Consider the following 23,882-nt stretch of genomic DNA (forward strand, 5'->3'; position numbering starts at 1 on the left):
GACTGGAGTCATAAACATCTGTTGACCTGTGCTGTAGAAGGACTAAGGAGAATTAGGAAAAAAGTCCATGAATTATTCAATGATGTCCACCATAACTCAGGGAAAGGAATAAAATCCTTCTGCCTTCCTCAAGCAGCTACGGGAGGCCTTAAGAAAATATTCTCCCCTGTCACCCTAATCACTCGAGGGTCAACTGATTCTAAAAGATAAGTTTATTACCCAATCAGCTGTAGATATCAGGAGAAAGCTCCAAAAGCAAGCCGTGGGCCCTGAACAAAATTTGGAGGCATTATTAAACCTGGCAACCTCAGTGTTCTATAATAGGGACCAAGAGGAACAGGCCCAAAAGGAAAAGCAAGATCAGAGAAAGGCCGCAGCCTTAGTCATGGCCCTCAGACAAACAAACCTTGGTGGCTCAGAGAGGACAGAAAATGGAGCAGGCCAATAACCCAGTAGGGCTTTTTATCAGTGTGGTTTACTAGGACACTTTAAAAAAGATTGTCCAATGAGAAACAAGCTGCCCCCTCGTCCACGTCCACTATGCCGAGGCAATCACTGGAAGGTGCACTGCCCCAGAGGATGAAGTTTCTCTGGGTCAGAAGCCCCCAACCAGATGATCTAACAACAGGACTGAGGGTGCCCGGGGCAAGCACCAGCTCATGTCATCACCCTCACTGAGCCCCAGGTACGTTTAACCATTGAGGGCCAGGAAATTGACTTCCTCCTGGACACTGGCGCGGCCTTCTCCGTGTTAATCATTAATCTCCTGTCCTGGATGACTGTCCTCAAGGTCCATTACCATCTGAGGAATCCTGGGACAGCCTGTAACCAGGTATTTCTCCCACCTCCTCACTCGTAATTGGGAGACTTTGCTGTTTTCACATGCCTTTCTTGTTATGCCTGAAAGTCCCACACCCTTATTAGGGAGGGATATATTAGCCAAGGCTGGAGCTATTATCTACATGAATATGGGGAACAAGTTACCCATTTGTTGTCCCCTACTTGAGGAGGGAATCAACCCTGAAGTCTAGGCACTGGAAGGACAATTTGGAAGGGCAAAAAAATGCCTGCCCAGTCCAAATCAGGTTAAAAGATCCCACCACTTTTCCTTATCAAAGACAATATCCCTTAAGGCCTGAAGCCCATAAAGGATTACAGAATATTGTTAAACATTTAAAGGCTCAAGGCTTAGTAAGGAAATGCAGCAGTCCCTGCAACACCCCAATTCTAGGAGTACAAAAACTGAAAGATCAGTGGAGACTAGTGCAAGATCTTAGACCCATCAATGAGGCAGTAATTCCTCTATATCCAGTTGTACCCAACCCCTATACCCTGCTCTCTCAAATACCAGAGGAAGCAGAATGGTTCATGGTTCTGGACCTCAAGGATGCCTTCTTGTGTATTCCCCTGCACTCTGACTCCCAGTTTCTCTTTGCCTTTGAGGATCCCACAGACCACACATCCCAACTTACATGGACGGTATTGCCCCCATGGGTTTAGGGATAGCCCTCATCTGCTTGGTCAGGCACTGGCCCAAGATCTAGGCCACCTCTCAAGTCCAGGCACTCTGGTCCTTCCATATGTGGATGATTTACTTTTGGCTACCAGTTCGGAAGCCTCATGCCAGCAGGCTACTCTAGATCTCTTGAACTTTCTAGCTAATCAAGGGTACAAGGCGTCTAGGTCGAAGGCCCAGCTTTGCCTACAGCAGGTCAAATATCTAGGCCTAATCTTAGCCAGAGGCACCAGGGCCCTCAGCAAGGAACCAATACAGCCCATACTGGCTTATCTTCACCCTAAGACATTAAAACAATTAAGGGGGTTCCTTGGAATTACTGGCTTTTGCTGACTATGGATCCCCAGATACAGCAAGATAGCCAGGTCCCTCTATACTCTAATCAAGGAAACCCAGAAGGCAAATGCTCATCTAGTAGAATGGGAACCAGAGGCAGAAACATCCTTCAAAACCTTAAAGCAGGCCCTAGCACAAGCTCCAGCTTTAAGCCTTCCAACAGGACAAAACTTCTCTTTATACATCACAGAGCAGGGATAGCTCTTGGAGTCCTTACTCAGACTCGTGGGACAACCCCACAACCAGTGGCATACCTAAGTAAGGAAATTGATGTAGTAGCAAAAGGCTGGCCTCACTGTTTAACGGTAGTTGCAGCAGTGGCCATCTTAGTGTCAGAGGCCATCAAAATAATACAAGGAAAGGATCTCACTGTCTGGACTACTCATGATGTAAATGGCATACTAGGTGCCAAAGGAAGTTTATGGCTATCAGACAACTGCCTACTTAGATACCAGGCGCTACTCCTTGAGAGACCGGTGCTTCAAATATGCACATGCATGGCCCTCAACCCTGCCACTTTTCTCCCAGGGATGGGGAACCAATCGAGCATGACTTTTATAGTCCAGACTTATGCCACCCGAGATGATCCCTTAGAACTCCCCTTAGCTAATCCTGACCTTAACCTATATACCAATGGAAGTTCATTTGTGGAGAATGGGATATGAAGGGCAGGTTACGCCATAGTGAGGTAACCATACTTGAAAGTAAGCCTCTTCCCCCAGGGACCAGTGCCCAGTTAGCAGAACTAGTGGCACTTACCCGAGCCTTAGAACTGGGAAAGGGAAAAAGAATAAATGTGTGGGGACTTGGAGAAACTTTATGTCTAGCTAAGGGATTATAGATACACCAATCAGCACTCTGTGTCTAGCTCAAGGTTTGTAAACGCACCAATCAGCACTCTGCGTCTAACTCAAGGTTTGTGAATGCACCAATCAGCACTCTGTATCTGGCTAATCTGGTGGAGACTTGGAGAATCTTTATGTCTAGCTAAGGGATTGTAAATACACCAATCAGCACTCTGTGTCTAGCTCAAGGTTTGTAAATACACCAATCAGTGCTTTTCGTCTAGCTAATCTAGTGGGGAGTTGGAGAACTTTTGTGTCTAGCTCAGGGATTGTAAACACACCAATCAGCACCCTGTCAAAACGGACCAATCAGCCCTCTGTAAAACAGACCAATCAGCTGTGATATGGACCAATCAGCAGGATGTGGGTGGGGCCAGATAAAGGAATAAAAGCAGGCTGTCCAAGCAGCACTGGTAACCCGCTGGGGTCCCCTTCCACACCGTGGAAGCTTTGTTCTTTCACTCTTTGCAATAAATCTTGCTGCTTTTCACTCTTTGGGTCTGCACCGCTTTTATGAGCTGTAACACTCACTGCAAAGGTCTGCAGCTTCACTCCTGAGGCCAGCGAGACCATGAACCCACCGGGAGGAATGAACAACTCCAGACGCACCACCTTAAGAGCTGTAACACTCACCGCGAAGGTCTGCAGCTTCACTCCTGAAGCCAGTGAGACCACGAACCCACCAGAAGGAAGAAACTCCAAACACATCCGACTATCAGAAGGAACAAACTCCAGACACGCTGCCTTTAAGAACTGTAACACTTACCGTGAGGGTCTGCAGCTTCATTCTTGAAGTCAGTGAGACCAAGAACCCACCAATTTCGGATACACTGGGACCACAAGTGCACACCACCAACCAGGTTAATTTTTAAATGTTTTGTAGAGATAGGGTCTTGCCATGTTGCCCAGGCTGGTCTGGAACTTCTGGGTTCAAACAATCCACTCACCTCTACCTCCCAAAGTGCTAAAATGTCCCTTTTTTTTTTTTTTTTTTGAGACGGAGTCTCACTCTGTCGCCCAGGCTGGAGTGCAGTGGCGTGATCTCGGCTCACTGCAAGCTCTGCCTCCCGGGTTCACACCATTCTCCTGCCTCAGCCTCCCAAGTAGCTGGGACTACAGGCGCCCACGACCATGTCAGGCTAATTTATTGTATTTTTAGCAGAGACAGAGTTTCACCATGTTAGCCAGGATGGTTTCGATCTCCTGACCTCGTAAATGTCCCTATTCTTGATCTAAATCTTTAGGGAAATGAGTCATGAAAGTTGAGCCCCTACCATGTAATATTCTCCTCTTTGCTTGTGTTGAACATCCCCACAGGTTCCCTGGAGCAGCTCCTGCTCCTGGCACCCCAGGCTTCTGCCCTGGAGCCACACTGACCCATGGAGCTCCTCATTCTGCTGCCTCTGGTTCATCTCTGCTGGGATGCCAAAGTGCCTCTCGGCTCTCTGTCTTGTCATTCCTCACCCCTGTGTCCTCTTCTGGACCATCGCGGCAAGGACCAGTGAGTCTTTCCTGAGGTGGGTGCAGTGACCAGGATGGCCAAAGAAGCCGCAGGGAGATGCGCCCCCAGGGCATGGCAGGTGGAATCCTGTTGTGTTAGCGCCCTTGGCAGCCTGAGTGTGAGGAGAGCATGGCAGCAGCCAGAGACCCGCGTTCTGGGTCTGACTCTTCCCCTCTGTGGGCCTCAGTTTTTCCATCTGTAAAGTGGAGGGAGGTGGCTTGGAACCCCTGGATGGTTGCTAGGCAACCTTCCTGCACCAACATCCTGGGGACCTTTCTGATTGATGCTGAGGAAAGGGAACTGTCTTGAACTCCCTTTGGCAGAAGAAACTGGCCCAGCAGCTTAGGCAATGGAGCAAGATGACTCCAGGGCCCTTCCTCAGACCTGACTGAGAAAACAGAGCCCACTAGGCATCAGCTTACGGAGGAGACTCACCCCTGGGAGAAAGCAGGGCTTCAAATCAGGCTGCCCACGAGCTGCCTGCGGTGATGAGGGACATGGAGACCCCTCTGGGCCTCTGGAGGGCCCTCATGGAGACCCCTCCAGAGGCCCAGAGCCCAGGTGACAGGCGGCAGCCTCCTGGAGTATGTTTCTGCCCATCTCCGGAAAAGCCCAGGTAGGCACTGGTGGGAAGAGAGAACATGCATCCTCCTGCCCTCCGTAGCTGCAGGCCCTGGCAACAAGCCTGGGGGCTCAGCCATCCTCCTTGCTCAGGGGGACTCTCCTGCCCTAGTTCTCAGCCCTGCCTCTCCACCAGCTCCTAATTCTGGGCTGAGCTAGGAGAGCAGGGTAAAGGCCTAGGGATCCCTGCAAAGATGCACAGCATGGGGTCTCGAACACACTCCAGAGAACAGGACCCAGTCCTCACAAGCACAGAGCAGACCCCCTCCCGCCCCCACCCCCACCCTTCCACTCTTCACTCTATCCCCAAAGCATTAAAGGACAAGACAGGCATGATACTGATAGAGAACATTCTCTACAAAAGTGGCAATGAGCCTGCAGGAGGGATTCGGGGTACAGTGGTGGGAGCACAGAGCCTGCTCCACCCCAGCACCAGAAGAACCAGGAGGGGCTGCGGCAGTAAACGGACGAGGAACAGGAGAGAAGGGGCAGCACCTGGGGCTCTGGGAGAAACAAGTCGGCACTTGGGGGTGGCCCCAGGCTCAGGCCCAGAGAACAGGGAGAAGAACTGTGGTGGGCTCCAGACGGCGGTGGCAGGCAGCCAAGCCCTCAGTGTCCTGCAGTAGGACAGGGACCATCTCCTCCATGTCCCCTACTCTGGGCACGTGTGTGGGAATGGGAACCCCCAGACAGACCAGAAAGAGGCCTTTGAGGGCTCTCTTTCCCCTGCCCCAGCCACGGGGGCCCCAGGAGGAGGTGGGGGCTGAGGCCATGCTCCCAGCAGGAGCTGCTTCCCAAGCTGAGGTCAGGGATGGGGGGCCATGGCTGAGAAAGGAGGAGAGCACCTCTGCATGGGGTGCAAAGGGGCGCACACGTGTCAGCGGGCTCATCAGGGACTCTCCCACATCTGTGACCTCAGTCTGGCTGGAGAGCTTTGGGGGCATACGTCAGAGGACACATGCTGGGACCACCCTCTGAGCTGGCCTTTCCCCTGGTCTCACCACCATCAGAGGGCTGGGACACAGGTGAGCTCTCCCTTACCCCGATCCACGCAGAATCATGCAACAGCCCAGTCCCTACCAGACCTGGAGGGAAACCTACCAAACACCACCCAACGTGAGTGTGCACACATGCACACATGCACACACACACATGCACACACATGCATGCACACACATAAACATGCACGCGTTCACGTGCGCACACACACGTACACATGTATGCAAGAACACACACGCACACACACCCAACCACACACCCGTGCTCACACACACCACATATTTACACACACATGCACTCACACACGCATACATGCACACAAACATGCACACGCACACAGCCCTGGTGACCTGGGGACAATCTGCAGTTTAGATGATCCACTTTCTCCAGTGTCCACATCGCAGGACTTACCCACCCCAGGCCTGACACCCAGCCACACCCTGTTCTGCCTGTCCCAGGCCTGGGAGACTGAGGAGGTTGGTGGACACCTTTCTCTAGCCCAGCGCATGCCTGCCAGGCCTGGGGGCTATAATACTGCAGCCTGTTGGTCTAGCACCTTGCATCTAGCACCCTGGCCCTCTGGGGTCCCTGGGGGGCCAGGCTGCACAACGAAAAAGGGGGAGGTTGGAGGAAGACAGGCCAGGCTCCACGCCTGGATGAGCTGGGAAGGGTGTCAGTACCCCCACCCCACCCCAACCCGGCTTTCCAGCTCCGGGCCTTGGCCACTAGGTGAAGGAGGGGGTGCTGGCTATGCTTGGGATGGGGTACAGACTGAAAGTTGGGGCATTTGGCTGAAGAGTCTGGCTGAGGAACTTCCCCTCTGGGGTGGACGGGAGGAGGGGAGGCAGCCCAAACTCTTCCCTTCACAACAATGCAGGAAGTGAGCAAGTCTCTGGCCTGAGCACAAGAGAACAAGACCATCAGGGGTGGGGTGGGAGAGGCCACGGCGCCCGGGACAGGTTCACCCTCCCGCATCCACCTCCCACACTCTCATCCAGTTCCCATGCCCCTGCCCTCCCTCTGGGGCAGGCCTCCCCCAAGTCTACATGTCCTTTACGGCTGCTCAGAATGGGTGGCTCAGGGCCTTCAAGACCCCTCAGAACTGGAGTTCCGGAACATTCTCTTGCCCCTCTGGTGCCTCCAGGCCACACCCTCAGCTTCAAGGTGCAGACAGACTTTCAAAGGAGTCGCCCCAACTGGTCCTTGCTCCTGGGGAAGGGGGCTGCAGGGCTGGCAACTGTGAGGACCTCGATACCCCACCATAGGTTGTGGCAACTTGCAATTCATTTTGGTCTGGGGAGAGGAGCCCCCCGTTATCTGTGGAGGAAGAGACAGAAAGAAACAGATCTCACATGAGGCCCTCCAGAGGCATCATTTTCACCCAGGGCAGCCATCTGGACAACTCAGCCTCCCCATCTCTCGGCAGGCCAATTGTCAGGGATGGGGGACGCCAGCCTATGGGTGACCTCCCCATCCCCAAAACTCTGAACCAGCCTGCCTCCCCACACCCATCCCTGCCCCAGCCATTCAGGATAACGGCCATAGATACCTAAGAGGAAATGAGGACAAAGTTTGTTGGGCCTGTGGGATGCCATTGGGGAGGGGCCAGGGCAGGGGCTGGCCACAGCATGACCATTGTGGTGGCAGCCTTGGGCAACTATGACGGCCTTTGGAACATGAACTCTGCCTCCAGGGCTGCTGCTGACCCTCTTGGGAGCATTTGCCCACGTTCCTGATTGAAAAGTTCAGGAACAGCAGGTAAAACATCTCCCTAAGGCCAGGCACGGTGGCTCACGCCTGTAATCCCAGCACTTTGGGAGGCCAAAGTGGGCAGATCACTTGAGGTCAGGAGTTCGAGACCAGCCTGGCCAACATGGCAAAACCCCGTCTCTACTAAAAATACAGAAATTAGCTGGGCATGGTGGTGCACTCCTGTAATCCCAGCTACTCAGGAGGCTGAGGCAGGAGAATCGCTTGAACCCGGGAGGTGGAGGTTGCAGTGAACCGAGACTGTGCCACTGCACTCCAGCCTGGATGACAAGAGGGAAACTGTCTCAAAAAAAAAAAAAAATCTGCCTGAGGTCTTGGGCAATTGAGAGGCCCTGCTGACTGCATGCCCTGCATCCCATGGCAGCCACCTTGACCCCAGGCTCTAAAGCCATGCAGACCAGGGATCAAGCCTAACTCCATGCTGAGCAGCAGCAGGACCTTGAGGTGAGCTATTCTGTCTGAGCCTCCACTTGCTCATTGGCTGTAAAATGGGAACGATATAATCCACCAATATAGTCCAGCGCACACAGGCTTTTAGGGGGATTAAGCAAGAGGACTTGTTCAAGGGCACAACCCAGCACCTAGGAGGTGGGAGGGCTCAAAAACACCCCAGCTGTGATTCCTGTGACTGTTGAAATTCATTGACATTAAGAGGCCCATTTCCCCACTTGTCGATGTCCCCAGAATCGAGGTGCCCTTTCACTGTGATAAGAATGCCTCGGGTAATCATTAAATTGGCAACTTCTTTTTCTGAGCTGGTGGTAAATAAAATAAGGGTGCCTTTTATCATCGATGGCCCCATTTCGATTTTATGAAATACAGTATCCCCCACCCCCTACTCCTGAATAGGCAGATCTGTTCCCCTCTCCGCAGGGGCCTTCCAACTCCTGCTCCTCCATCCCCCCGCCAGGCTGGACACTCACAGCTCTGTGTCCTCCAGGGCCGGCGGGCGCTCCATCGCCTGCCGCCGCCTCCTCACGGCCCCCAAGATCTTCTTTCGGGGCCCCAGTGGGACGCTGATGCTGCGGAGGTCGAGGTCAGAGCACAGCATCAAAGCCTCGAGGTCGATCTTCTCCTGCCGCAGGAGGGCGGCAAAGTCCTCCATGTGCAGAGAGGCCAGGAAGGTCTCCAGCGGGCTAGTCTCGGGCTCCAGGTCCTCGTCCAAGCCTAAGTCCAGCTCATCCCAGGGCAGCTCCTCCCCACAGCTGCGGTCCTGCAGGCTGTTGGCACTGCCCAGGCTGTCATCGTCCAGGCTGGGGGAGCTCTGCAGCCGACCCCGCGGCGCTCCCACCCCATCCAGACCCCCATCCTCGCGGCCCAGTCCGTGCAGCCCACTGCTCAAGTAATTTCTGCGGAACACCATGGTGCCCAGGCCGGGGCGGGTAAACAGGGAGTCGTGACCTGAGTCGGTGCTGACCTCCGAGTGGGCAGGCTCGGCCGCCAGCGTGGCACGGGAGACGCTGTCCTCGTCCGAGAGGAACATGTCCCGGAGCGGGGCTCGGCCCCACTCCTTGGGATTGGCGTAGGTGCCCTGGCGCACGAACATCACGTCGCTGCCCAGCTGCAGGCCCGAGAGCGAGCGGGCGCTCTTGCGCCCATCCTCGGACACCTTGAAGGTGCCTTCGCCGCCCTGCTTGCGCCGCTCCAGCTTCTTCTGCATCTTGGTCTTGCCCCTGGCCGTGCCGTGCAGCGTGGCCTGAGAGTACGGCAGGTGGCTGCCCAGCGCCAGATGCTGCAGCCGGCGGCTCAGGGTGCTGGACGTGAGACTGGAGAAGCTGAGAGTGTCGGAACGCTCGGCCAGCTCGCGCCGGTATCGCCGCTCCATGCGTTCGTGGTGCTTCCGCTGCAGCTTGGCGCACTCGCGGATGCGCCGCTCCGCCTCGCGGAAGGCCTTGTCCTTCAGCTTGCCCACCAGCTTGGGGTTGAGGCTGCTCTGCTTGGCCGCGATGGAGTCCAGGTAGCGCACGCATTCCATGTGGCCCTTCATGGCAGCCATGTCCAGCGGCGTGTGGTAGTCGTTGTCTAGGCACCAGATGTTGGCCCCGAAGGACACCAGGAAGGACAGGCAGTGCAAGTGGCCATTGGAAGCTGCCAGATGCAGGGGTGTGTTGCCCCAGATGTCACACTTGTCCGGGTCACCGCTGCAGGGAAAGCATTCAGGAGGGACGAGTGACGAGTCCTGGCTGGGGATGGAGGTGGAGGGAGTGGAGGGGGGAGGGGAGCTTCCCCACTGTCACAGCAACCCCCAAAGGGACCGTGGGCCTGAGATCTCTCCCATTCCAGGAGACCTGCAGGCCTGAGCCACCCAACAGGTGAGCCCAGGGGTGAGCCCAGGGGAAAATGGCTTCAGGCATGCAGGGAGTGGGGTGACAGAGAAGGCGGGACTGGGGCGGGGCCTTCCCCAAGCTAACTGAGGGCTGGGAATCTCAGGGGATGAATATTTGATGCCCTGAGAGAAGGAAGTAAATTATTCATGGGGCCCAGCACAGAGCTGGCCCAGAGCGCTGGTGGGCCAGGGCCGCGTCTGGGTCTCTAGGCAGGCGTGGTGGTGAGTGTGGCTGCATGTGCCGAGTGACCGTAAAAGAGAACAGACCAGTGGGTGGTGTGTGCCGGGCCCCAGTCCCGGGTGAGCGTGTGTGAAGTGTGGTCTTGCATGTCAGCAGGCAGGGCCCTGTCTGCAGGGAGCAGGGCCAGCCCTGGCAAGCCCGAGTGTGAGAGGAGGTGTCGGGCCTTGGCCTGGGCGGGGAGGGGAGTGTGGGGGCAGCCAGGACTGGAGGGGAGGAGGAGGGAAATCAGCTGCCCGCGCTCTGAAGCCCTCCCTTGCCCAGGTTGCCCCCTCTTTGGTATCCCTGCAAGGCTGGCTCACTTGAGCCTGTCCAGGGACCCCCGACAGCCCCCACAAGCACCCTTCACACGAGACAGTGTCCCCCAGGGCAAGCTCCCAAGACTCCTCCGGAGCTCTCCCTCCCTTGGGGGCCCAGCACAGCACCCCTGCCCTGCACTAATGAGGCCACAAGGCCAACCCCCAGGGCTAGGGGAAGAATCACTCCCTTGTCTCAACAGCTCCCCACACACCCCTTCCTGGGCCTCCCCTCCTGGCCACCAAGTCCTGCAGGCCAGTGTGGGAAGGACCTGCCAGCACCCGACCCACACCCCATCAAACACCAATCCTGGTCTCTGGAGGAGTTGGGGCTTGGTGTACCCAAGGGGAGCCCTCTTCCCCTCCTCTCATGAGCCTCTCTGAAGGGATGGCAAGGGACAGTGTCACTGTGTGCCCTCCTGGGGTGGGGAAGGGCCAGCCTTGGCCTCACGGGACATGGTTCAGCTGCCCAGGCTTCAAGGCTGCTCCCACCTGATGCTGGGCCCAAGGAGCAGCCCAAGGAGAGGGCAAGAAGGAGGGGGTCTCCAGCACCTACTACATGTTCAGGCCACAGGCCAGTACCTGGTACCGGGGCCAGCTAAGCCCCTGGCCCTCTCTCCCATGACCCAAGACTTCATATCAACCCTCCTGGGGTGTCCTGTCCACCCCTCATCCTGTCCAGGCTGCCCTGATGCCCAGACCAACCTGACTTCTCTTTATAAAGCCATTGGGGCTGAGGGAGTTGGTCACAGTCATTTGACTTTAGCCCCAAGGAACCCATGTCAGTGGCTCTGGTCCTGGAGGTGGCTCAACTGCCACCTCCAGGCCCCTTCCCTGGCACTGACACCTGCACTGTATGCCCACCCCCCCACCCAGGACAACTCCAAAGGGAGGGGGAGGGAAGAGAAGCCCCTTCAGGGTGACCACATCACAGCCTCCACCGTTGCTTAGCTGTGCCCGGCTGTGGGGGAGGGACTTGGAGAGAGTTAATGGAGTGGCTGAATCAGTGACATTTGGCGCCCTGGACAGTGTCCATAAATCCCCAAAATGAGCAGGTTGAGGGCAAGCGCTGTGTGACACCAGCCTGCCAGAGAACGTGGGTGCTGGCTGGCAGAGCCCTTTGGATCAAGGCTGGAGAGTGGGCAGTGGAGACCCCTCCCTTTCTAGCCCCCACTGCTGGCCCCTCGAGACTTCCTAACCTTCTCTCTGAGTCTCACTATCCCCTCACTCTTGCTTCCAGGGGGACCCTAGCCAGGGGATCTCTCCCACCTTCCCCTCACTCTGCAGCAACCCCCCATAATCAGGAACCCCCAAATCCCGGTTTCTCCCCTCCTAGCCCCAGATCCAGGTCACGAGTGTTAACAAGTGTCCGATGCCTCCACTTGGGTCCCCCTCCACATGTGTCTCTCCCACAAACGCCAGGGTCTAAGGGTCCACCTGTCTGCAGGGGAAGGAGGCAGCTCAGAGGAGTGGTGGACGAGGAAGTTTGGGGTGGTCTCAGGGGCCTCAAGGGCGCTGGGTGGGTCGTACTCACCCGCGGCTCACAATGAGACGCAGCGACTCGAGGTTGCCATGGTAGGCAGCCCAGAGAGTGGGGGTCATGCCATCCTCGTCGGGGGCATTCAGCTCCTTCCGGGTGGCCTCCTTGAGGAGCTCCAGGTAGCCATCCCGGGCTGCCCGGTGGTACTGGTCGTTCATGGCGCCCGAAGTGGACGGGGCGGGCGGGGGGCACGGAGAAAGGCCCCCCGCAGGGGAGGGCGGCGGCGTTAGGGCTGAGGCATGAGGTTGGAGGACGGGGCCGGGCAGGGGCCGGGGCCGCCAGCCCCCGCTGCCGCAGACGGAGGGTGCGGAGCGCCAGAGCCGGGACTACCAAGACATCTGAAACGCTCACCCGGGGGCGGGGGCGGAGGGGGGCGGAGGGGGGCGGGGGACGAAATCTCCTGCTGTCCAGGGAGCCGCCCCCGGTCTTCCCCTGGGTCCTAAACACCTTGCATGCACCTCAATACACGAGGGTGACCCATGCAAGGCCCTGCCCTCCTCTTCAAAAGTGCCTATCCCGGGGCCGCGCACTGTGACGCCCAGTCCGGGGACAGTCAGAGATCTGTCCTCACTAGAGCCTGGGGCGCTGTGGCTCCGTATTTCTCCACCTGTCAGTGGAACGAACCGAGAGCTGGGGAGGGGTGCCGGAGGGCGGGGTGGGGGAGCCGTCCTGAGCCCCAGGACAGTGGACCTAAAAAGGGGCACCGTGACCGACCGCGGTTCGGTCAGCAAGTGGGACGGGCCAGGCCGCCGCCGCCGCCTGAACGGAGTCCCTCGACCGCACTCCAGCAGGGGGCGCTGGAGGACTGGCAGCGGCTCCGCGTGCCGCGTGGAACTTCGCACCCAAGCCCCGGAGTCCAGCGGAGCGCGGGCCGGCGGCGGGGGCGGGCAGGGCGGTGGGATAGAGGAAAAGGGAGCTTGGATCACTGCGAGGACCGTGGGGGAGAGGGGAACTGGGGTTGCCATCCCAGGCAGGAGCAGAGGAGCACAGGATTCAGGGTGCGCCACGGCTGGAGGGCGTCAGGGTGCCCGCAGGCTTTTTGGACGTCTCTTGGGCTTAGCTCTCGGGGCTCTGGGCGCCTGGAATGCTGCGCGCCCGGGCGCGGTGGGCACCAGGGGCGGGGTGCCCTCTAGGTGCCGCAGTGCGGGGCCGCGCCCGAGCCTGGCCGCACCGGGGTGACGGAGTGGGGTCGCCTCTCAAAGGGTAAATATGAATCTTGCCTTATCTGGCTCCAGCGGGCTCTTCCCTAAATTCACCTTGGAGAAAGATGGATCATGTGAGCGGGACTGAGAGCTTTATGGAGCCAAACTCCCGCAGCTGTAAATCACCCTGTCCTCCTGGGTATAAAGCGCCTGTCCATCTCGGCGTGGGAGAGAGGAGACGCTCGCCGTCCCCTGACCCCCAGCTCAGCGCCGGCTCCAAGCCCAGCCAGGTGGGTGCCCCGGCCAGAGGGCAGTCGGACTTGGGGAGTGGGGACCTTGGAGGGGTCCAACCGGGTGCTGCCGCTTCTCCTTTCTTCCCATCCAGCGAGAGGGGCAGGTTCCGCATTTTCTCTTCCCCTTTCCCAGCGCTTCCTCCAGCACCCGAAGCCCCAACCCTGCGGGTCAGGATTCCCTAGTCCCCAAGTCTAGGGATGAGATGGGGGAAGGAGAGCCGTCAGGGTTGACCTGGAGTTTTGTCCGCTCCTCCCCTACAGTGATCCCTCTAGCCTTCTCCAGTCGCCTCCGCCATGTCCGAGGAGCTGGCCCAGGGCCCCAAGGAGAGCCCCCCGGCGCCGCGTGCGGGCCCCAGGGAGGTGTGGAAGAAGGGTGGCCGCCTGCTATCGGTGCTGCTGGCCGTGAACGTGCTGCTCCTCGCCTGCACGCTCATCAGCGGCGGAGCCTTCAACAAGGTGGCCGTGTACGACACCGACGTGTTCGCGCTGCTCACTGCGATGATGCTGCTGGCAACGCTCTGGATCCTCTTCTACCTCCTCCGAACCGTGCGCTGCCCCTGCGCGGTACCCTACCGGGACGCGCACGCTGGCCCCATCTGGCTCCGAGGTGCCAGGGGAGGTGGGGGCGAGGTAGGGTGGGCACAACAGGGAGCTGCAGGCTAGGGCTCTCGCAGGAGTTGCAGAGTGCAGATTGACATACGAGGGCGAGAGGCTCCCTAGGGAGGACCAGGAGGACCGGAGGGTGAGGTGGGCTGCAGTTAAGGAAAAAGAGGAAAGTAAGGGGTCCTGGGGGAGGGATGAATAGAGGGATGGAAGGGGACCTCTTTGCCCCCGGTCTGAAGATTAGAGAAGGCTGGCTGAGGGAGGGCCTTTGATGGAGAGCAGGAACCAGAAGATGGCAGCCACTGAAAGAGCCCAGCCAGGGCCCTTTGCGGTATCCACACAGCCCCAAAGAGAGGGGGGCTTGGTAGCAGGTCCATCCATCCACCCACTCAGTCATACACTCACCCTTCCATCCACCCATTCACCTTTCAGTCTGTCTATCCACCTATCCACCTGTCCTCCCACCCTCCCCATTGATCCATCCAACAGTGCACTCACTCACCCGTCCACCCACCCACCTAGCCTCCCATCCTCAGGGCCTGTCCTCAGCTCGGCAGGCCTTCTCTCCTGCCTCTTTGATCCACCACCACCACCCACCCACCCCTGGTTCCCAGGTGGGCTGGTGCTGTTTGGAATCTGCACCCTCATCATGGATGTCTTCAAGACCGGCTACTACTCCAGTTTCTTTGAGTGCCAGTCAGCCATCAAGATCCTGCACCCCCTCATCCAGGCTGTGTTTGTCATCATCCAGGTGGGTGGAGGAGTGTCGCTGTGTGGAAGAAAGGAGCTAACACTTGGCCATTGGGAAGGACCCAACAAGGGGCCGGAGACCTGAGCTCCATCCGCCTCGTATCCTGAGCTATTAAGTAAACCAGGGACAGGGCTGTAGAGAGCATCACAGGAGTCCATCAATGTGGAAACGCCTCATAATGAAGTAACATCCCAATGTGAGCTCCCACTTGGAGCTCTGCAATGTTATTTCAACCTAAGCAGTGCCAGTAGTTAACACCTAGGAGGTGTGAGTTGTGCCAGCCAGCCCTGTCTCCTAGAACCTGGCCTGCCCTTCTTGGGTGCCCGTAGGGGGCTTCTGTGTCAGCCCAGGCTCCTGCCAGCTTGGTCCCTCTGTGCTGTATTTGTTTGGAAAGTAGGGTAGCCTGTAACTGGGATTTCTCAAACATTCACTTTGTAGTTGTTGTTGCATGAACAATACTTTGAAAGATCTTCTGATTGAGCTGAGACAGGACTGGGCTTAGATGGGATCAGAACAGCCCCCAGCCCTCTATCATGACCAAAATGGCACCATGGATGTTGCCCTCCCCAGAAACATCACCCCTGCTGCCCAGGTTTTCACAGTTCAGCACACGTGTGGCTGTGGCATTTATGTAGTTTTAGTCTTTCGTATTTTATGGGTTTGAAGAACACTCAGGTAAAATGAAAATATAGATATCCCCACATCACCAAATGCCATAGCAGGGATTCACAGGCAGCCAGATGGTAGCAAGGCCTGGTACGGTGACAGAGGAAGAGGATGAGCACGGGATGTTGTCAAACGAAGGTGAGAAGTCCACAGAGACTCCTTCCACCCTGAGCAAGACCTAACCTGAGGCTGGCCTTGCTCCCAGAAAAAAAAAAAAAACTAGATAGTCAAAAATCTACTTGACACCCATCTCCACACAAAATAAACCCCACCATGAGCAGGGTTTTACATGTGACGTTTTGCAAACCTTTAAAGAATGGAGAACCACTATTTTATACAAACTGTGTCAGAATAGAAAAAGACAGTGCTCCCCACCTAATTTCTTTTTCTTTTTTCTTTTCTTTTCCTTTTTTTTTTTTTTTTTTTTTTTTTTTTTTTGAGATGGAGTCTCACTCTATCGCCCAGGCTGGAGTGCAGTGGCGCGATCTTGGCTGCAACCTCTGCCTCCCGGGTTCAAGCGATTCTCCTGCCTCAGCCTCCCAAGTAGCTGGGATTACAGGTGCATGCCACCATGCCCAGATAATTTTTTGTGTGTTTTTAGTACAGATGGGGTTTAATAGAGATGGGGTTTTACCATGTTGGCCAGGCTGGTCTCAAGCTCTTGACCTCAAGTGATCCACCTGCCTCGGCCTCCCAAAGTGCTGGGATTACAGGCATGAGCCACTGCGCCCAGCCTCCACCTCATTTTGTGAAGCTAAAATGAACCTGATCACTCAGTGTAAGGGTTCCTCAGGCGGAGAGAACAAGATGGCATGGATGTGGGTGCGCTGGAGTTTTGTCCATCTATGGAGTAAATGACTCTCACCAATGTCTCTCAATACAGACCTACTTTCTCTGGGTCTCCGCTAAAGACTGCGTTCACGTCCACCTGGATCTGACCTGGTGAGAACTGCAGCTCGATGCCTGTGCCCAGCGTGCTGGTGTTCACCTTGCAGGAGAGATTCAGGCTTTCCACCCCGGGGCAGGGCCTCTCTTTATGTCCCCTGGGTGGAGTTGCAGCCAAGCCCTCCTTGCTTCGTCAGGCTGACTTCCACTACCTTGTGGGGCCCTTTCTCCCAGGGGAGGGAGTGGTGGTGGGCCCCGGGAAAACCTCCTAGCCCTCTCTTTGGTGGCATACCAGCCAGGCTGTGTTCCTACCAAAATCAGCTTCCCTGTTCACACAGGGCCTGGCTGCTTTCTCATTTCTCAACACCAGCTCTCAGTATTGCTCCCCAACCTGCCAAAGGGTCACAGGCCTCTTTGTCCCCACCCCCAACCCCAAACAGGTGTGGTCTCATGTTCACACTCACCACCAACCTGGCCATCTGGATGGCGGCCGTGGTGGATGAATCTGTGCACCAATCCCACTCCTACAGCAGTTCTCACAGCAACGCCAGCCACGCCCGTCTCACCTCTGACCGTGAGTTTCCTCTTAATGCTGGCCCTGTGGCTACCAGGCCTTGGGCCGGGTGCTTTGTGAATTTATAACGTCAGTCTCCTGTGCCCTCATGAGGGCATAGAGGCAAAGCAGAGAGCCAGGGACCTCCCCCTGCTGCAGGATCTACCTCTGCAGTATAGGTGTAGGTGACCCCAGAAGGGAAGTATCAGGGGTACCCTTTTATCCTTGAGGCTGCAGCCCAGGTCCCCCTGTCCAGTCTCCATCCCACCAAGAAGGGACCCAGGACCAGGTGCAGTGGCTCATGCTTGTAATCCTAGCACTTTGGAAAGCTAAGGCAGGCCAATTGCTTGAGCTCAGGGGTTCAAGACCAGCCTAGGCCAGATGATGAAACCCCGTCTCTACAAAAAATACAAAAAATTAGCCCATTGTGGTGGTGCATGCCTGTGGTCCCAGCTACTATGGGAGGCTGAGGAGGGAGGATCGCTTGAGCCTGGGAGGTCGAGACTGCAGTGTGCTGTGATTGCACCATTGCACTCCAACCTCGGTGACAGAGTGAGACCCTGTTTCAAAAATTAAAAAAAAAAAGAGACCCAGACCCAGAATCCAGGAAGAAAGGGCAAGAGTGATCAAGCTGGGAAAAGGGGAAGGGAGGCAGAGTGGTTCTGTGGTGCAAGCATGGATCAGATGGGAGAGCCCGGGAAGGAGAAGGTGAGAAATAATCATGGCATCACAATGGTAAGGGTGGCAATTTACTGAGGTCTGTATGTCAGGCACTGTGCTGAGTGTCTTAAACACTCCATTTAACCCTCAACACTTCCCTGTGAAATGGGTACTCTCCCCATTCCCATGCATAGGTGCAGAAACTAAGGCAGAGAGAGCTTAAGTACCTCACCCAAGATCTAGCACTAGCATTCATATGCATCTTTGTTTTTAACCAATATGCTAAACTAAGGAGGAACGGGATCCAGTCTCCAGTCCTCATTCTCTGGACTTCTCTAAGGTCCCCCAATAGCCAGGACCAGACAAGATAACTAAGACATGCACGCTCCTAGCATGGGAGGGTCCAGCAACAGAAAGCATGGCCCCTGCCCTCAGGGAGACCCCAGCCCAGCAAGACTTACAAAGAACCACCCTGCACAGAGAGGACTCCTGAGGGTGCAAAACCAAACCAGGGAGGTGATGGACTTCACATGGGGGCCTGCAGGCTGGAGAGAGGCCTGTCGGAGAAGTACCTGTCCCGGGGTCAGAAGTCAGGCAGTTGGCGTTGACTCTGCCCTTACAAGTCACGTCACCACGTTAAGCCTCAGTTTCTTCATCTGCAAAACCAGCTGGGCTAGTTCTTAGGATGAAAAGAGACGTTTGCCAAGGCCCAGAGTATCCTACAAACACATTCTGGAGTCAAGTCAAGACTCCTTTCCATGTGGTACAAACAGAAGTGACGGGAGGTCATGGTGGAGACTTGGGCACAGCAACTGGCTTTCTGGGCTGAATCAGATGGTAGGGAGAGCTGTGAGGAAGCTTGAACTTTAGAGGTTCCCAAGAGAGCCACTTTCTATCTCAGGGAGCCAGGGCAGAAAGGGATGGAAGGAATGGAGTGGGGTGAAGTGAGCAGTCCTGTGGTTCAGACTGTTTTGTTTTTTTTGTTTGTTTGTTTGTTTTGAGACAGAGTCTTGCTCTGTCACCCAGGCTGGAGTGCAGTGGCGTGATCTCGGCTCACTGCAACCTCTGCCTCCTGGGTTCAAGCAATTCTCCTGCCTCAACCTCCCGTGTAGCTGGGACTACAGGCGCATGCCACCAAGCCCGGCTAATTTTTGTATTTTTAGTAGAGACAGGATTTCACCATGTTGGCCAGGCTGGCCTCAAACTCCTGACCTCAGGTGATCCACCCACCTTGGCCTCCCAAAGTGTTGGGATTACAGGTGTGAGCCACTGCACCTGGCCTGGACTGTTCTTACTGAGCACTGATGTGTCCCAGTCTCTGGCACACAGTAGGTGCTCAAGAAATATTTGTGAAGTGAAGAAGTGTGCCACGCCCTGTAAAGGCATGAGGGATACCGTGGTGAATATAGCAGGCATGACAGACAGGGAGCCTGCCCTTAACAAAGGTCACAAGCTAGGCTGGGCGTGGTGGCTCACGCCTGTAATCCCAGCATTTTGGGAGGCCGAGGCAAGCGGATCACCTGAGGTCAGGAGTTCAAGACCAGCCTGGCCAACATGGCGAAACCCTGTCTCTACTAAAAATATAAAAATTAGCCGGGTGTGATGACAGGTGCCTGTAATCCCAGCTACTTGGGAGGCTGAGGCAAGAGAATGGCTTGAATCCAGGAGGTGAAGCTTGCAGTGAGCCAAGATCACACCATTGCACTCCAGCCTGAGCATCAAGAGTGAAACTCCGTCTCAAAACAAAACCAAAAAAAAAGGGTCACAGGCTAGGGGTGAGACCTCTCTAGGAAGGCAGGAGGGCTGTCCAGCCCTGTGTCTCTCTCTCCACAACAGAGCATGCAGACAACCCGGTCGGAGGAGACTCCTGCCTCTGCAGCACGGCCGTCTGCCAGATCTTCCAGCAGGGGTACTTCTACCTATATCCCTTCAACATCGAGTACAGTCTCTTCGCCTCCACCATGCTGTATGTCATGTGGAAGAATGTGGGTAGATTCCTGGCCTCCACCCCTGGCCACAGCCACACCCCAACCCCTGTCAGCCTCTTCCGGGAGACCTTTTTTGCTGGCCCGGTTCTGGGCCTGCTGCTCTTCGTGGTGGGGCTGGCTGTCTTCATCATCTACGAGGTTCAAGTGAGCGGGGACGGGAGCCGCACCAGGCAGGCCCTGGTCATCTACTACAGCTTCAACATTGTCTGCTTGGGACTCACGACCTTGGTCAGCCTGAGCGGCTCCATCATCTACCGTTTTGACCGCCGGGCCATGGACCACCATAAGAACCCCACGCGCACCCTGGACGTGGCCCTGCTGATGGGTGCCGCCCTGGGTCAGTACGCCATCTCCTACTACTCCATCGTGGCCGTGGTGGGGGGCACACCCCAGGACCTGCTGGCAGGGCTCAACCTCACCCATGCACTGCTCACGATCGCCCAGCACACCTTCCAGAACATGTTTATCATCGAGAGCCTTCACCGAGGACCGCCCGGGACTGAGCCTCACAGTACCCACCCCAAGGAGCCCTGCCAAGACCTCACCTTCACCAACCTGGATGCCCTCCACACCTTGCCCGCCTGCCCACCCACCCCCAGGCTGGTTAGCCCCAGCCCTTCAGACCAGCGGGAAGCAGTGGCCATCGTCTCAACCCCCGGAAGCCAGTGGAGACGCCGGTGCCTAAAAGACATTTCTCTGTTTCTCCTACTCTGCAATGTCATCGTGAGTAGCTGGGGGGAGAAAGGGTGGGCTTGGGAGAAGAGACTGAGGAAGGATGCTCTTGCAGGCTTAAGCCCTTAGCCTTCTCTGCCTTGCCCCCAGCCCGCCTGAGAATCTTACAGCTCTCTAGGAAAGGAGCAGGTTCAGAGGGGGCCAGCTATAGCTTTGGGGCAAATGGCATCTCAGGGCACACAGAGAAAATGAAATCCTAGCATTCTGGCATCTAGGCAGCGGATGGAGCTGGAAGGGTCCCAGGGAAGGTTGACACAGGGGCTGGGCAGAGGTGAGAGGGAGCTGAGAGCTGATGTGGAAGGCGGGGTCCTCACCCCCCAATGGGAGGTGTGACTGCTCCTGGGAACTTGTGATCTGCCTGCTTCTCAGAATAATTGGAACAGCGTCAGGAAGTAGCGGAGACCAGCGTTAAGTGTGAGCGGTCTGTTAGCAGAGTGAAGTGGGAAGGAGGGCATCTGCAACAGCCACCCCCTCTCTAGTGACTCAGCAAAGATTAAGAACAACAGACTTGGCCGGGCGCAGTGGCTCATGCCTGTAATCCCAGCACTTTGGGAGGCCGAGGCAGGCAGATCACAAGGTCAGGAGTTCGAGACCAGCCTGGCCAACAGAGTGAAACTCTGTCTCCACTAAAAATACAAAAATTAGCCAGGCGTGGTAGTGTGCGCACCCTATAATCTCAGCTACTTGGGAGGCTGAGGCAAGGGAATTGTTTGAACCCAGGAGGCGGAGGTTGCAGTGAGCTGAGATTGCACCATTGCACTCCAGCCTGTGCAACAGAGTGAGACTCTGTCAAAAAAAAAAAAAAAAAAAAAAGCAGCAGACTTCACCCAATACAAATATATTCTCTGTATAGAAGTACCCCAGGGCAGAAACACTGGTAATGAAAGTGCATACCAATAGGAAAACACTCCTGGTGTTTCCAGTACAACCCAAGACAGAAATGGCCCAGTGGGGGCTTATTATTACCTCTGATATAGAAACATGTACCTATGTGGGTACTTCTCAAAGAGAAAAAAACACTTCTAATGAAGTTTCACTCAATAGAAAAACAATCCTTCCAGCTAGAACCTCCAATAGAAAAATATCCCTAATATAGAAAATTACTTAATGTGGGTATATCCCAGGACAGAGCAAGAGCCCCAGAGTGAATTCTACCCCATGAAATCCTACCTGCATGAGGTACACCAGTGGCCCTAACTAAGAGTCATTCTTAGTGAGGTCCCACTGTGAAGGGCCATCCACCAGGTCATGGTCCCCATAGATGTGGGATGATGCCACGCAGGAGCCTTCCAACACAATCAATTTCACTTAAAAAAAAATGTGGTCATCAATCTCTGACCCTACCAGCAGAATCATTAAGGTCCAGACCTCAGCATGTCTTGGACCAGCTTTGGTACCTGGCCCCCTGCCCTCTGGCCCCACCTCCACCTTCCACCCAGGCCTGGCTTATAGGCTAGGGGCCACCTTCTGGGAGGCTATTCTTGCTCCAGGCATCTGAGCCTAAATCACCTCCAGTAGCATCTTCTCCATCTCCTTCATTTTATAGGACAGAACAGGCTTAGAGGGGACTGCAATGTGCCCAAGGATGAAGTTAATCAGGGGTAGGGGTGGAGCTAGCCTAGAAACCTTTGTTCTTTGCTTCTTACCCACACCTGAATCTTCTGAGCTCATAGCCAGAGAGGAAGCAGGATTCCAACTTCCACTTCCTCCCACTCCTGGAAAGGGAGAAGGGGATGAGGGGAGAGCTGGAGGGCAGAGCTCAAGGAGGGCTGGGGTAGGGTGGCCTTCTGTCTGAACCCCAAACCCCTGCCTTGAGCCTATCTGATTCTGCCACCCCCACCCCTGTGCACAAAACAGAGCTGCTGATTTCACTGTTTGTACCTCTTCTTCTAGAGAAACCTCTTCTCCCCTCCCCAATCCCACGTTGAGGCCCTGCTAAGATTTTGGGAGAGGTGATCACAGGAGGACTCCTAGCCTAGGGATGGCAAATTCAGTTGGGCTCACTTCCTGAGCCCCTTAGAGTGTGCTAGGTCCTGTCCAAAATGCTAGAGCTGCCCATTCACTGACACCCAGCCCTCCGTGTCCACCAAGCTAGAAGGATGGGCCCCCATCTAGCCACGGCCCAGCAAAGCCCACAGAAATGACCCACAGGCATCCATCCAGGCCAGCTCCTGAAATGCTCCTCTCTCCACACAGCTGTGGATCATGCCTGCCTTCGGGGCCCGCCCTCACTTCAGCAATACAGTGGAGGTGGATTTCTACGGCTACTCCCTCTGGGCGGTCATCGTCAACATCTGCCTCCCTTTCGGCATCTTCTACCGCATGCACGCTGTCTCCAGCCTGCTGGAGGTCTACGTGCTGTCCTGAGGCCTCCAACAGAGGCATGGGGGGCAGGAAGAGGGGGCTCAGCTCATGTGCCCACTCAGACACCCTCTGGGAATGAATCCCAGCTGGTGCCATATGACAGCCCATTTCCTTCTGGTCCCAGAGTGGAATTTTCACAAAAGTTATTTTTCCAGGTTCAATTTTTAAATCACAGTCAGGACAGGCCCATCCACCCCAGTATGACCGTGGGGCATGAGGTGACTGGGGAAGGGAGACCTCTCCTGGCAGCATTTCTAGGACCCAGCAAGATCTGGAGGTGCCGGCTCTGGTTCCATCTCTAATCCCCTGCTGTGGCCTGGCCAGTGTACTGCCTGGAGCTGGAAACCAATAAACCTGTGATTTGCCCCCGTCCCCACTGTTTGTCTCTGTTGTCCCGTCTGAGGTGGTCACAGGAGAGGATCTTGGGAGTCAGAGCGGGAAGGGCCCCTGGAGATTTTCAGGTCTCAAGTTTTGCAGTGTGTGAGCAAAATCCAAGTGACAGACTAGCTACAGGGTGGGTAACTAGAGTTCCCAAACTGCCATCTTCCTCTTCCCTTTATCTCCTGGTGGCATATACATATAGTCTTTTTTTTTTTTTTTTTTTTGACAGAGTGTCTCACTTTTTTGCCCAGGCTGGAGTGCAGATAGCTCACTGCAACCTTAACCTCCTGGACTCAAGAGACCCTCCCACTTCAGCCTCCTGAGTAGCTGGAACTACAGCTACTACTGCCACCATGCCTGGCTAAATTGTGTGTGTGTGTGTGTGTGTGTGTGTGTGTGTGTGTGTGTGTGTGTGTGTGGAGATGAGGGTCTCATTGTGTTGCCCAGTCTGGTCTTGAACTCCTGGGCTCAAGTGATCCTCCCGCCTCAGCCTCCCAAAGTGCTGGGATTACAGGCATGAGCCACAGCACCCAACCTAATCATTTTCTTTGTGTGTGTCCCATGACAGAAGAAAGTTTAGGAAGCAGTGACCTAGTAATGTCTGCATTTTACAAAGAAGGAAGCTGAGGCCCAGAGAGGTAAAGTGACTTGCCCAAGGTCACACACCTGCAAAAAATCCAGAGCCTTTCTGCTAAGAACAATAATTTTCAAACTTTGTTTTCAAGCAGAACATTTTTCCCTTCAAATAAAATATTACAGGAACACAAGTTTATAACATAGATATAGGCCGTGTGCAGTGCCTCACGCCTGTAATCCCAGCACTTTGGGAGGCCGAGGCAGGCAGATCACTTGAAGTCAGGAGTTCGAGACCAGCCT

At 55.6% G+C, this 23,882-nt stretch overlaps 2 protein-coding genes across 4 annotated transcripts; one reads left to right on the forward strand and one right to left on the reverse strand.

The window, feature by feature from the left end:
- Nucleotides 1–5,153: 5,153 nt before the first annotated feature.
- Nucleotides 5,154–12,524, reverse strand: USH1G (USH1 protein network component sans). 2 transcript variants are annotated; one of them, XM_016932911.3, is made up of 3 exons: nt 11,983–12,524; nt 8,512–9,729; nt 5,154–7,135 (listed from the first exon to the last, which is right to left on the reverse strand). In XM_016932911.3, the coding sequence occupies exons 1-3, from the start codon at nt 12,144–12,146 to the stop codon at nt 7,132–7,134; spliced, it is 1,386 nt and encodes a 461-aa protein (XP_016788400.1). In that variant the 5' UTR covers nt 12,147–12,524; the 3' UTR covers nt 5,154–7,131. The 2 variants fall into 2 exon arrangements, with proteins under 2 accessions (XP_016788400.1, XP_063656017.1); XM_063799947.1 differs by lacking the exon at nt 11,983–12,524 and adding an exon at nt 11,886–11,953.
- OTOP2 (otopetrin 2) lies at nt 11,999–22,997 on the forward strand. Of its 2 annotated transcripts, XM_009433249.5 has the most exons (8): nt 11,999–12,107; nt 13,224–13,420; nt 13,685–14,030; nt 14,641–14,777; nt 16,327–16,385; nt 16,769–16,902; nt 19,378–20,252; nt 22,458–22,997. In XM_009433249.5, exons 3-8 carry the CDS (start codon nt 13,718–13,720, stop codon nt 22,626–22,628), a joined length of 1,689 nt encoding a protein of 562 aa, XP_009431524.3. In that variant the 5' UTR covers nt 11,999–12,107; nt 13,224–13,420; nt 13,685–13,717; the 3' UTR covers nt 22,629–22,997. The 2 variants fall into 2 exon arrangements, with proteins under 2 accessions (XP_009431524.3, XP_016788398.2); XM_016932909.4 differs by lacking the exons at nt 11,999–12,107; nt 13,224–13,420; nt 13,685–14,030 and having other exon boundaries at nt 14,234–14,777.
- Nucleotides 22,998–23,882: the final 885 nt, after the last annotated feature.

This window comes from Pan troglodytes, chromosome 19, assembly GCF_028858775.2.
Source record: "Pan troglodytes isolate AG18354 chromosome 19, NHGRI_mPanTro3-v2.0_pri, whole genome shotgun sequence".
NCBI classification, from domain to species: domain Eukaryota; kingdom Metazoa; phylum Chordata; class Mammalia; order Primates; family Hominidae; genus Pan; species Pan troglodytes.